This window comes from Chelonoidis abingdonii, chromosome 1 (assembly GCF_003597395.2).
Source record: "Chelonoidis abingdonii isolate Lonesome George chromosome 1, CheloAbing_2.0, whole genome shotgun sequence".
Lineage (NCBI taxonomy): Eukaryota > Metazoa > Chordata > Testudines > Testudinidae > Chelonoidis > Chelonoidis abingdonii.
This window is the reverse complement of record NC_133769.1, coordinates 12,036,435-12,049,728: the sequence shown is the minus strand read 5'-3', so window position 1 is coordinate 12,049,728 and position 13,294 is coordinate 12,036,435. Positions and strand designations below refer to the sequence as shown.

The following is a 13,294-nucleotide window of genomic DNA, read 5'->3' as shown; positions in this document are numbered from 1 at the left end:
GGGCATATGGACAGAGACAGCCAACGTCTCCTTCCTCTCCTACATCCTCATTGCCCTTCTCCTGATCCGCAGTGGGGCAGGGTCTGCTCCTTCCCCACTGGCCACACTGCTCCCCTCTTCCCTCAGGACTCGGCATCTCCACCCTCTTGGCACCTGCCAGACCGGCTGTCCCCTACCCCACAACCCCTGCCCTTCCTTTAGGTCACAGCCACTGGCATCCTCTGTGCATGTCTGGCGGGCTGGAAACCCACTGCCCCTCCCCGCGTCTATGCACTGGGCTAGGCCACCTCTGCAGCCATGGGGGCTGCAATCAATGCTGTGGGTGGCAGCTGTCCCCTTGTGCTGGGAGCCCAAGGTCCGAGCCGGCGCTGCATGGGACCAGAAGACACAGAAAATGGGGGGTTGGCTCTGGCAGCACTTTAGTAAAGGCTCCTACACAATGTACAGAGGGGGTGGCCACCCCCAGCAGCACATGGGGCGAGGTCTCTGCCCGAAGCAATCCAGTCCCAAGTGCTTGTGCCCCACTGTTGTCCCCTCCTTCATCCATAGCTGTGGGGGCTGTTGGGGTTCATGGGTGACGAGTCCTGGCGGCCTGACTGGCCCATCAGCTGCCAGAGGCGGTGCCCGAGGTTCTGTACCTGGCAGGTGCCCAGGACGCAGCCCACACGCATCAGGTGGGCATGGTGGCGGCGTAGGGCCGCATGGCGCTTGGCACGCCAGAGGCCAGTCAATGAGCGTAGTGCTCTGCCTTTGGGGCTGGCCAGGGGCTGCGGCAGGGCCCCCCCAGGCTGCTCCCAGTCCAGCTGAGCTCTCGCAGTGCCAACCCAGAGCAGCTCCACCGTTCTCCTCTTCGGGGGCCGATTCCCCAGCAGCGCGGCGGCTCTCCTGTCCGGGGGCTCCCTGCACGGGAAAAGCACAAAGGTCAGGACGACGGCCTGGCTCGGACCACCTATATCCCCTCAGGTGTGCAAGAATGTCGGAGCAAGGCTAGTGCAAGGGCCCCGCTCTGGCCTCTCTCTCCCTGCAGCACCTGGCGCCTTCAGGGCTCAGCCTCCGTGTGAAACAGGCCAGTCGGTCTGGCAACATTGGCCTTCAGACGCTCTGAGCAGCAGCCCCTGGGAATCGCCCCTTCCCCACCTCCCAGGCCTGCTGCCAGTCTGTGAATGTACCCCTGGGTGAGCCAGGTCCTGGCTGGTGATAACAGCCTGAAAACACGGCCAGGGTGGAAAGGCCAGAGAGGCCAAGGGAGTCCGGGAGCAGAGCCATGGCATGGAGTTAATAGGCTGAGGCTCAGGGACCGAGCCCCTGATCTGGAAGCCTCATTGCTTGGTGCAGTTTGGATCAGACTGGACCAAACCCTGAAGACTAGACTGGAGGGACCACGGCTGGGACCTCGCTATCAGCTGGGCCCAGCGGCACAGCCCGTGTCCCAAAGGCTCTGCCTGTCTCGCAGTGGCTCCGGGAGGCACAGCCAGTGGCACACTGCCTGGCCATAGGGCGAATGCCCTGCCCAGCTACAATGAGAGATGTCCTGCCTTTGCTCAGGCCGCAGATGCCACCCACATACTCCCTCCTGCAGCAGGGCCTGACTGAGGTCTGGCAGTGGCACAACAAGCCCTTTGAGCTAGATCCCGCAGTGGACAGCAGCTGCTGGAACCAGCCCCCAGCTTTCCAAGGAGCAGATGAGCCAGCCTGGCCCACAGCACTCCCCAGCCTACGCGGGGACGTCCTTCAGGAGGGTGGGAGGGGATGGAGGTAGGATTCCAGGCAAAAGGGAGAGAAATCTGCTACATCGAGAAAATGCAGCCTGTGAAATTATAGAGCGAACTGCCAGGGCACTGCTGCAAGGAAGCTCACAGCAGCAGCAACAGACACAGAAGCAGCAGGGCACTGTTGCAGGGAAGCTCCCAGGGCAGGGACCAGAACTAGGTACTGCTGCCAGCCGGGCAGGCTGGAAGGAGGGCAGCTGAGAGGAGGAGGAGGGGAGGGAAGGGGAGGGAAGGAATCTGGAGCAGGAGGGAGTGGAGCGAATGGGCTGGAGGGGTAAGCACGTGAGGCTCCAGCACTGTGGGAGCCGGGTGGAGGAGCAGCTACCTGCTGCGGCACACGTACTCTCAGGAGTCACTCTGGGCCGGCAGGGAGGTGCATGCGCTGCATCAAAGGCCCTTATCCCACAGACATGCCAGTTCTGGCTCCTCCAAACAAGCCAAGCCAGAGCCTCGCCTCCGAAGCGTCATGATCCCACCGGCGGTTGGGAGCCTCAGGGGAAAGGGCGCCCACTCTCTGCCTCTGCAAACACCGGCCCGCAGCTTGCGACTCAGGCGTGCTGCCTGCCTTTGCCAGGGCCGCCCTGCCACGTACCTGCCCGCCGGGCCCCCGCCCCCGTGGGAGCCCCATGCTACGTGCCACATGCAGCATGGAGTCATGCAGTGCTAGCTGGGCTTGTCCCAGCCTTTACCTCCAGAAAACCTCTCCCAGGCGTCCACCTCTCCCGGGCTCCAGGACTCCCAAAAACCACAGGCCACAACATGGGGCCCTCCAGCTTCCCCTACGCACACGGAGCTCCTGAATGCTCCCCCAGCTCCCGCCAAACCCTAATCCCCCCAACGGCCCTAAAACGCAACCCCTCACCCCAACTCCCCAGCCCTCGCCAGCCTGCCCCACAGGGGAGAGTGTTCCAAAGTGGGGGCTCCCTCCTGTATGTCCCTGGGGGCCCCAGCGACCACAGCTGCAGCAGGAGATGGCTCTTAGCTAGGGGGGTCCTCAGCGCCGGATTGCTGTATTGGGCCAAACCAGCCCTGAGCCTTATGGATAGGGTCTGGGGATCTCCCGTGCCCACCGAGGTCAGGTCCTCACCCCGGCACTGGCTTAGCTTGGGGAAACTACAAGTGCGAGCGTGAGCGGGCAGACCTGGGGATTCAGGGGAAGAACCCTCCTCAAACCGCATAATCACAGGCCAGGGGGACTGGAGACGGGCTAAGGGAAGCTCACATCAAACAGGGGAGATGGTGACAGATCTGCAAACAGAGCCTGGCTCAGCTGCCTCCCAGGCCAGGGCCTTAACCACAAGGCCAGACTATCTGGACTGGGCCCTGCCCTGATGGCCCCACTCATCCCCCCAGCACATGGCCCACAGCCAGTTTCAGGATCACTTCCCCAGAGGAACCTCCCAGTGGGTGCTGACTCGGGGGGCATGCCAATAGTTCTGCCTTTTCCACAAAGGTGTAGGGTTCCACGTGCATTCACACCTACATGCACACACCCGCGTGCACTCATACCCACGTGCACTCACACCTACATGCACACACCATGTGCCCCCTCTCGTGCACCCACGCTTGCATGCACATACCCGCATGCACCCACACCTGCATACACACACATACACCCATGTGCACTCTCTCAGGCCCCCACCCACCCATGTCTGCATGCACAATCCCTCATGCCAACCTCCCTGTGCCCACCTCCCCACCTCCATACAACCACACCTACATTCACATCCCCACACTCCAACCTGCCCTGGCCTCATCTGTTCATCCCCACCACCACCATGTCGACGTGTGCCAACACACCCCACAGCACATACACACACCCGCCTGTACACCCCCGCCCCCTCGCATATGTGCCTCTGCAGCTCCCTCTAACTCCTCTGTATGCACGATGGTGCCTCGCCTGACTCTGTGTGTCTGGGGAGGAGAATTTCGGAAGGGGACAGGGGCGGCTCCAGGCCCCAACACGGCAAGCGCGTGCTTGGGGCGGCAAGTCGCAGGGGGCGCTCTGCCGGTCGCTGTGAGGGTGGCAAGCAGGCTGCCTTCGGTGGCTTGCCTGCAGAGGGTCCACTGGTCCCGTGGCTTTGGACCCTCTGCAGGCAAGCCACGCAAAGCTATGCTTAGGGCAGCAAAATGCCTAGAACTGCCCCTGGAAGGGGGGACATGCTGACACGCACAGCCCTCTGGGCATGGTGCGGAGTTGGGCACGGCAGACCCCCAGATCCATCACGGGTCGGGTCGGGGCCATGCACACCACGCAGAGAGGACCACCCAGAAGAGACCTCGCGCAGGAGCTGCCATGAGCCCCCTGCCACTGCCACAGCCCAGAGGGCCCTTGGGCTGAGCGTAGGAGGGGTCAGTCCTGAGGCAGAGGCTGTGATATGAGGTGGGGCAGGCAGGGGAGCAGAGCCCTGGCTCTGGAACACTGACAGCGTCCAGACGAGAGTGTCGAACAGGCCTTCCCTGTTAGGCTTCCCCCAGCAACAGCCCCCGGGGGCAAGGAACAACCGGACAAATTCCTACAGCCCAGAGACAGAAACAGTCGCCTTGAGCCAGATCCTCAACATTGGTCCTTGGCTTTTCCTGGATGCTGCCTGGGGCTTAGACAGCGGCGCCTGGCCCCCACTGATGTACGGACAACTCGGGGCACAGGACCACATCCCCAGCCCACAGGCTTTGTCGGGCACAGCGCCCCCTGCTGGCAGCACCATGGCTGCATATGCCACCGTCTGATTAACATAAAAATGAAAAACACCCTTGGCTAGATTTCCATAAGATTGGTACTGACTGTGCAGTTCCCCTTCTGCCCCTGGGCTGGCTTCTCTTCTCCCCTCCCGCCCCATCCCCACTACCGGCTCTCCTGGCACTTTGTGAATGTCTCGGCTGGCGGATTAGCTTGATTAGACTCCAGGGCAAGGCAGCCAGCGCTGTGTGGCTGAGTCTCTTGTTCCTAGTGCTGTTAGGTGCACGCCGGCTGCATTGGCGCCCACAGCCAGGCTAGGGAAAGCAGGTTTACTGAGGCCTGTAATTGCTGATGGTTAACACACTGAATGCACGCAGCACCCAGACCACCTACTCCTCTGCAAAAGGCCTGACTTGCTTTGCCACAGAGAAAGGACTTGTACTGCAAGTGCACCAGAGCGGGCACTGCCCACAGGCAGGCTGAGCACTTGTGTTTCCTCACGTGTGTAGGCTGCAGCGGTCCTGGATCATGGCACATGTGGGAGCTGGAGCTGCCAATCCGCCTGTAACCCTGAAAGTCTGCACCTGCCTTTTTGGGCCCAGGGTTACACGGCAGCTTGGACCGTCCATCCCCCCTTGCAGCTCCACATTGCTCCTATGCTGGGCTGGGGGCAGCAGGCACAGGGCAGCACCTGGGAGCAGGGCCATCTGGGGGGCTGTGGGTGAGGCATCAATGCCCCACTTGCAGGAGAAGCTGGCGGGCAGAGGACGCTGTGCCACGGCCTGGCACTTCCTCCCTGTGCAGGATGCACAGTGTTGTCTGCTCCACTGCAGCAGAGCAGGGCAGTGTTTCACCGTCATGCTCCAAACATTCCCACTATGTTCAGGGCCACCTCCTCCTTGAGAAACTTCCCTTGGCCACGGCCCCTTGTCCTGTTCCTCCTGGCGCCGAGCCCCCAGACTGCGCCTTTCCCAGCACCCCGTCACACGAGACAGCGTCACACCCCTGCTGGCCCCTTCCGTGGGTCACCTGCCCAACACACACACACACACACACACACCCCCCGCAGGACACACGGGCTGGCTCAGCCTTCGCCCCCAACAGGTGCTCTGTCCTGCCACAACAGAAACAGACTCACGCTGAGCCAGCTGAATATGAATCAAGCCAAGGAACCCAGTCAAGCCCCTCTGCACTGCAGCCCCCACCCTCTCCCAACGGCTCCCCCCAGCCCCGCTAGCCATTATGACCCTAGTACAGGGGTACAGCCACAGAGGAACAGGGGGGTTCACGGAGTGGAGGGAGCAAAAGTGCATTGCTGGGAGCATGTGTGCACACGCATGTGAACACAGGGGATGGGGCTGCAGCAGTCGCTCGCCCTCGGGCTGCATCCACTGGGGTCCAGCGAGCTGGGACAAGGGGGGACAATCTGGAGGCAGGGTTTTTAGGTAGGGGGAAGCGGGGTGAGCCAGAGCAGGCACCAGAGGCAAGGAGGGGAGGTATAAATATACTGCACCCTGGGGATGGGTCACTCGATAATTGCCCTGGTCTTTGTCTGATGCACCTGGCGCCAGCCACTGTTCGAGCCAGGTTCTGGGGCTAGATGGACCATCGGTCTGGCCCAGCACGGCCCTTCTCATGCACACACACGCGACAATGCACTCCCGGCAACCACGCCACCTTGTGGCCAGTTACATTAACGCATGCTGAATATTCCCCCTGCATCCGAGAGAGGAGCCAAGCCCATCTCTCCTGCCCCAAAGGGGGGTAGCCCAAAGGAGAGCCCTGGCGGCCCCTCCCCCAATGTCCCTCCCATGAGAGACCAATTCAAACTATTCATACAAAGCTTGGGTGGAGCAGAACAGAGCAGAGAGTCTGGCCCCGGGGGCCGCTCACCTGCTGAGCTGAACAGGACAGGCCCATGCTGCCCAGGGAGCTGCCCAGCGCACGGATCCTGGTTTGAATCCCAGACAGCAGATACTGGAAGTGAGACCAGCACAGACGCCCCTCCAGGGCCCCAACACACCAGACTGGGCTGCTGTCCTCTGTGACCAGCACACCATGAATCTCCCAGGGGCTGGCACACGCCATCTGTTCCCCAAGCTCATCATCACTAGCAGCTTCTGTTCAGAAAGTGCTTTGAGATCTCCTGATGAGAAGCACTGTCTGAGAGCTCCCAGCCCCTTCATAAACATTCATTTGTTATTTGACCTCTCAGCACCTGGGGGAGTTTACTAAGCACCTTTGTCCTATGTCATGCCTGGGAAAACTGCAGGATGGAGGCATAACAGCTTGCTTCAGGTCACACAGCCAGGGTGTGGCAGAGTCTGGAATAGAATCCAGGAGTCCCAGTCCCAGGATCTAACCACTAGACCATTCTCCCTCCCTAGCCACCCAGCAGGCTGACACAGAGAACCTGCCAGTCCCCATAAGCGCTGTTGCACCCAACCAGGTAATGAGAATTGCCCATCTTGTCTCTAATATCCTGGGACTCCAACAGCTACAACCACACGGCCATGGTGTAATGGCAGCCTGCATCCAGGACACAGGCACACACCGGTCCCCACCACCAAGCCCCTGCCAGCACACTCCCTCCCTTCCCCCAGAACACAGTCTCCGCAGCAGAGCTGCATGACAAGGCCGCAGTGTCTCTGAGACTCCCCGGGCAGGGGACCATGTAGCCAACCTGCCATGAACACAAAGGCCCTTCTGTTCCAGGGAAGGGGAATGCCTTCTCACCCTATCCCATGCACCAGATCTCAGGGCAATCAGGACACGCTGGTTGCAGGTTGCAGAGCATGTCCTGGGCTTGCCTAGAACACTGAAACCTGGTCACGATGGGTTTGCTAAGCTAGCCAGGGCTCTGCTCCAAACGGGATGCCACCTGGGCCATGCCCAGGCCTTACGAAGGGAGGTCTCCAAGGAGCCAGCCAAAGGAAGAGAGAGAGAGGGACCCAGAATGCACCTGACAACGTTGGTGGGCATCTTTGTAACATCTCCTTGGCTTCTCAGTAACACGAGGGCCCTATGCAAAGGCCCCACTTGCTACAGCCCCTAGCAGCAGAGCCTTGTGGCCCCACCTATGCTGCTCCTGCTCTCCTCTCCCGCCTCCCCTAACACAGGCTTGGCTAATCTAGTGTCAGAGCCAAAAGAGAAGGATCTGAACCTCCTCTGATTAAATCCGCCAGGCAGGGGACCAGGCAGGGATAGCAGCCAGAACTTTCCCGGACAAAGAGGCACCAACTTTGGGGGCCCAGCTTGGGAGCCCTGGCTCAGACTGTCACAGCCACAGCTCCAACGGGAGACAGAGTCCCATGGCAGCCGTAGGAGCACAGCCCAGCTCAGCCTCTCTCTCCCGGGAGGCTCCGACAGACCTTTGATCTGCAGGGCCGCTGGATTTGGAGGCTGGCCCCGGCTCCCTTGCAGCAGGTGGCGGTGGGATGGGGACGGTCGGGGCTGTGTGAGGCGTGGCCGAGGCCGGGCGAGCAGGAGACGGGCAGCAGCGGTCGGTGCTCACCTGTGTTTAGGCAGCAGCAGGGTGCGCCCCGCAGGCAGCGGCAGGGAGGCAGGCAGCTGCAGCAGACACAGCGTCAGGCTGATGCAACCCAGCGCAACCGGAGGCAGAGATTTCATGCCGGGCTGGACAGGGAGATCCTGGGAGCGGGTGGGGAACCCCGGGTGCCCGGGGACTGCAGGTGATGCGGCTCCGGAGGCTGGAAAAGGAGAGCGAGAAGCACTCAACGCGCTGCACAGAGGGGCCCGAGGCGGGGCGGGGGGTACCAGTGGGGAGCCAGTCCCAGGGTGGTTCGCTGGATCCCCCGAGCAGCCGGCTCCCTGGAGCCAGACTCTGGAGAGCGCCCGGCTCCCGGAAACCTCCATTGCTCGACGGCGAGTGCGCCGGGCTGCCGCCCCAGGAGCGCTCCGAGCTCCCCTGTCCTAGAGCGCGCCGGGCTCCCCGCGCCCCTTTCCCCTGGAGCGCTCCGGGCTCCCCGCGTCCTCTGCCCCGGGAGCGCTCCGAGCTCCCCTGTCCTGGAGCGCGCCGGGCTCCCCGCGCCCCCCGTCCTGGAGCGCTCCGAGCTCCCCGCGCCCCCCTGCTCCTCGAGCGCTCTGAGATCCCGTTTTCCTGGAGCGCTCCTGGCTCCTCTGTCCCAGGATCCTCTTTCCCTAACTCAGCAGAGAACCGGGCTGCTGAGAAGTTTCCGATGCCCCTGGGATCCCAGTTCTAGAGCCCCGGTCGTTCCAGTCCCGAATTCTCCGCCAGCTGGCGGATACCCGACGCCTTTCCCAATTCCAGTCCTTATTTCATGCCCGGGGCGGGCGGTTCTGTACCTGAGCTCTGCGCCGGGTCGCGGCTCTGGAGTCCTGGTCCCGATCCTGGGTTCTGCAAGGTGCCTAGGGCTGGCGCCCGAGGGGGGTCGGTTCTGTGCCCGGTCAGCTGCAAGCGTTCAGCCGCCTCCCTAAGTCTGTGCGTGGCCTCGGTTCGGTTTTACCGGTGGATTCTCTCTGGCACCTGCCTGGTCCTGTCCGTGATCCCTTGTCCGGACGGCTCCGGGAGGGGCTGTGTTCCGCCCCTAGGTCCCCTTCTGGAGAGATTCGAGTTTGCCCCAGTATTCGGGGTCTGGCTAGTCCTGCCCCGGGTGTGGTTCGGATCTGCCCCGGCCTTCTTGTCCTGGCCCCGGTGAGGTTCTGCGCCTGGATTCTGGCCCGAACCGGCGCGGGTGGGTGCTGGCGTGGAGCGGCTGAGGACCCCTGTGGCTGGGCTCAATCTGGCTCGGTCTGTCGGAGTCTGTGTCTCTCGGCCAGGCTCCCAGGTTAAATATTCCCTTGGCGTCCTGTTAGCCGGGAGGAGCTGGGCTGGGCTTCCCGGTCCAGCCCAGCCTCTGCGCCGGGGGAGGGACAGCAGCCCAGCCGCCCGGCCCCTGCCTGGAATTTCTGCGGCCCAGCCCCTGCCCCGGCCCGGCCCCCCCGGCCCAGAACACCTGCCCCGAACCCGCCACCGACCGACACTGCAAAGCCCGGCCCGGCCCGGCCCGGCCCACCCAGGAATCCGCTGCCCCAGACACAGCCCGGCTGGCAGCCCAGAGACCTCAGCCTTCCTCCTCCGACAGCTCCTCCTCAGGGGCATTGGGGGGGTACAGGGAGAGGGAGAGATGGGGTATGTGGAGATTAGATAGATAGATAGAGGGGGTGGATGGGGATAGATAGATAGAGGGGGTGTATGGGGTAGATTAGTAGAGGGGTGGATGCGGATCTAGATAGATTAAGAGGGTGATGGGATTAGATAGATAGATAGATAGTAGAGGGGGTGGAATGGGGATAGATAGATAGAGGGGGTGTTTGGGGATAGATAGGTCTATGGGATAGATAGAGGGGGCGGATGGAGATAGATAGATAGATATAGGAGTGTATGGGGATAGATAGATGGATGGATGTGTGGAGAGAAAGAAGAGAGAGAGAGAGAGAGAGAGATTCCTCTCTTCCACACTCCTCTTCCTCCTCCATTCTCATACCCTTCTCTCATCTCACTGGCCTGCCTGCCTTGCAGTACCTCTACCGTCCAGGTGAGGGCGGCTCCACCCTGGGACTCTTGCCTCTGGCCTTCCTCCCTGGACTCCTGTTCTTCCTGAACTCTCCCCAAATACCTGATCCTAGCTCATCCTGCTCCCTGCCCGCACTCCTCTGTCCTTCACCCCAGAGGTACACAGACCCCTCTCTTGCCTGCCTCGGCCTGCGTGCCCTCATCAGACAGTGCAAAAGGGGGGGCTCGCCCCCAGGAAGCGCAGGATAACGGAGCTGGAAGGGCTGGCGAATGTCACACCCACAGCCCCAACTTTCAGCGCTCTATTTTGCCCATTTTTTAAAAGCTAAATGCAGGTGGTTGGGCTGGCGGGGGGCAGGGAGCTTGGTTTGTGGAGTCATTCACCTGTTCAGTCCTAGGTTGTTAAACGGCGGAGAGCTGTTCCCCTCTGGGTGGCTGACACACTGTGTCTTAAAATGAGCGGATGAACTAATTTCCCCCCCGGCTTGGTCGGCTCAGCAGGGCTGCCACTCACTGAACGGGCCAGAGCGACTGAGCTCCCGGCCCTTCCAGTCAGGGCTGACACAATTGTAGGAGAGCGGGGCGGCAGGGTTTGTGTAGCTGGCATCGCTGTACCAGCTGCGGGTATAAACAGACCAGTGTGTCCCAGAACCTTGTACCAGGGCTAATTTAGTTTAATGTTTTTAAACATCAGCGTCTGGCCTTTGAGAATAATTGAAAACCTAAATCCCATGAAGATCAGGTCAGGACAAAAGTTCACCCTCACCGAGTCGTCCTATTTTAGTTTCATAGTGAGACTGCCAATAAAATTAGGTGAACAGAGGCTCAATTCATGCAAATATTGTTCCTATTTACATATATTAAAAGACGTCTCCCTTTCCCTGGGGCTGAGAACTCCAGCCACCAACTAACACACACAACACTGTGATCCCATTCACTGCTTTACAGTGTCCTTCACACCCAGGGTCACAAAACACTGCAGAGAGCGATAGGAAGAGAGTGGGACCCATAAACTAAAGAGAAGAGGAAAGGACAGATGCTGGGAGCACTCCAGACAGAATGAGAACAGACCCAAAGTGTCACCTAGAACCCAGCCCTGCCCAAGCAGGAAGCACCAGCCCTCGTGGGGGTAAGGCTGCTCTCTGTTTGCAAACTCTAGAGGTCAGGGAACGTTCAGACTTTGGGAACCTTCTTGGGGTGACCAGACAGCAAATGTGAAAAATCGGGACAGGGGGTGGGGGGTAATAGGAGCCTATATAAGAAAAAGACCCAAAAATCAGAACTGTCCCTATAAAATTGGGACATCTGGTCACTCTAGACCTTCTCCAAGCACAGCAGAGCACTGGGACCTTTGTGAGGATCGCTATAGCTAGGTGACAGGTAGAGTGACTCCATGGTTTGAAGCAGGAAGGAAGAGCGTTCTCCTGAGAAGGGGCTGCCCCAGAGTCAGAGCAGCTCTCAGCCCTGGAGATGCAAGGGCAGGCCAGGGCTGGAGGAGTGCGAGAGAGCACTGCAAACAGAACTGCATTCAGATATGGCTGCGAAGCTGGTGCACGGGAGATAGGACGGGAGTGGGGAATGATTCAGAAGCAGCGGTGCTGAGTTTGTACTAGGACTCACCCAGATACAGTGCCCACCCAGAGCAGATCTGAGACCCCAGAGCACCTGCACTGCTCCAGCAGCCTGGCTCCCAGCACAGCAACCAGAACTGTGATGGTCAGTCTCTGGGTGCAGCCACCCTCCCTCTGCCACCTTCGCTATGGTGCCTGCGTGTGGGCCAAGACCTGCTCCCCGTCTTGAGCCTCACTCACTGGGGCTGCCTGTTTTTGCACCAGGGCCCTCTCTAACAAGGAGGTTATTGAGGGGAAAGAGCCCAGAGGGAAGGGGGCAGGCGGCCCAGACAGCAGGAGGAGGACATGGAGGAACCCCCCCAACCTAGGACAGATTGGAGGGTGGGGGAAGTGGAGTGCTGCCCAATGTCCCCCTGAGCTGGCAAGGGATGCAGCTAGCAGCACAGGAACCTGAGAAGGACAATGGCCCAGGGATGGAGATAGGAAGCCCAAAAGAGGCAGGGTAGGGTTGGAGGACAGAGGGCTAGGGCTGGCCCAAGGAGGGAAATGAAGTTCTAAGTACCCCTAGCTCTGGGGTACCTGAGCCCCCTCCTCAGAGCTCCCCTGAGCCCAGGCTACCCGAACCCCCTCCTCAGAGCTCCCTTGGGCCCGGGGTACCTGAGCCCCCTCCTCAGAGCTTCCCTAGGCCCAGGCTACCCGAGCCCCCTCCTCAGAGCTCCCTGGGCCTAGGCTACCCGAGCCCCCTCCTCAGAGCTCCCCTGGGCCCAGAGTACCCGAGCCACACCACAACACTGTGATCCATTCACTGCTTTACAGTGTCCTTCACCACCAGGGTCACAAAACACTGCAGAGAGCGATAGGAAAGAGGTGGGACCATAACTAAGAGAAGGAAAGGACAGATGCTGGGAGCACCTCCAGACAGAATGAGAACAGACCCAAAGTGTCACTAGAACCCAGCCTGCCAAGCAGGAAGCACCAGCCCTCGTGGGGTGGTAGGCTGCCTCTGTTTTGCAAACTCTAGAGGGTCAGGGAACGTTCAGACTTTGGGAACCTTCTTGGGGTGACCAGACAGCAAATGTGCAAAATCGGGACAGGGGGTGGGGGGTAATAGGAGCCTATATAAGAAAAGACCAAAAATCAGAACTGTCCCTAATAAAATTGGGACATCTGGTCACTCTAGACCTTCTCAAGCCACAGCAGAGCACTGGGACCTTTGTGAGGATCGCTATCGCTAGGTGACAGGTAGAGTGATACCCATGGTTTGAAGCAGGAAGGAAGAGCGTTCTCCTGAGAAGGGGCTGCCCAGAGTCGAGCAGCTCTCAGCCCTGGAGATGCAAGGGCAGGCCAGGGCTGGAGGATGCGAGAGAGCACTGCAAACAGACTGCATTCAGATATGGCTGCGAAGCTGGTGCACGGGAGATGGACGGGGTGGGGAATGATTCAGAAGCAGCTGGTGCTGAGTTTGTACTAGGACTCACCCAGATACAGTGCCCACCAGAGCAGATCCTGAGACCCCAGAGCACCTGCACTGCTCCAGCACCTGGCCTCCCAGCACAGCAACCAGAACTGTATGGTCAGTTCTGGGTGCAGCCACCTCCCTCTGCCACCTTCGCTATGGTGCTGCGTGTGGGCCAAGACCTGCTCCCCGTCTGAGCCTCACTCACTGGGGCTGCCTGTTTTTGCCAGGGCCCTCTCTAACAAGGGGTTATTGAGGGGAAAGAGCCCAGAGGGAAGGGGG

General features: G+C 60.5%; 1 protein-coding gene across 1 annotated transcript; it reads right to left on the bottom strand.

Moving 5' to 3' along the window:
- Window positions 1–275: 275 nt before the first annotated feature.
- On the bottom strand, window positions 276–9,127 carry ADM2 (adrenomedullin 2). The gene is made up of 3 exons (XM_032769973.2): window positions 8,776–9,127; window positions 7,964–8,159; window positions 276–900 (listed from the first exon to the last, which is right to left on the bottom strand). The coding sequence occupies exons 2-3, from the start codon at window positions 8,077–8,079 to the stop codon at window positions 540–542; spliced, it is 477 nt and encodes a 158-aa protein (XP_032625864.1). The 5' UTR covers window positions 8,080–8,159; window positions 8,776–9,127; the 3' UTR covers window positions 276–539.
- Window positions 9,128–13,294: the final 4,167 nt, after the last annotated feature.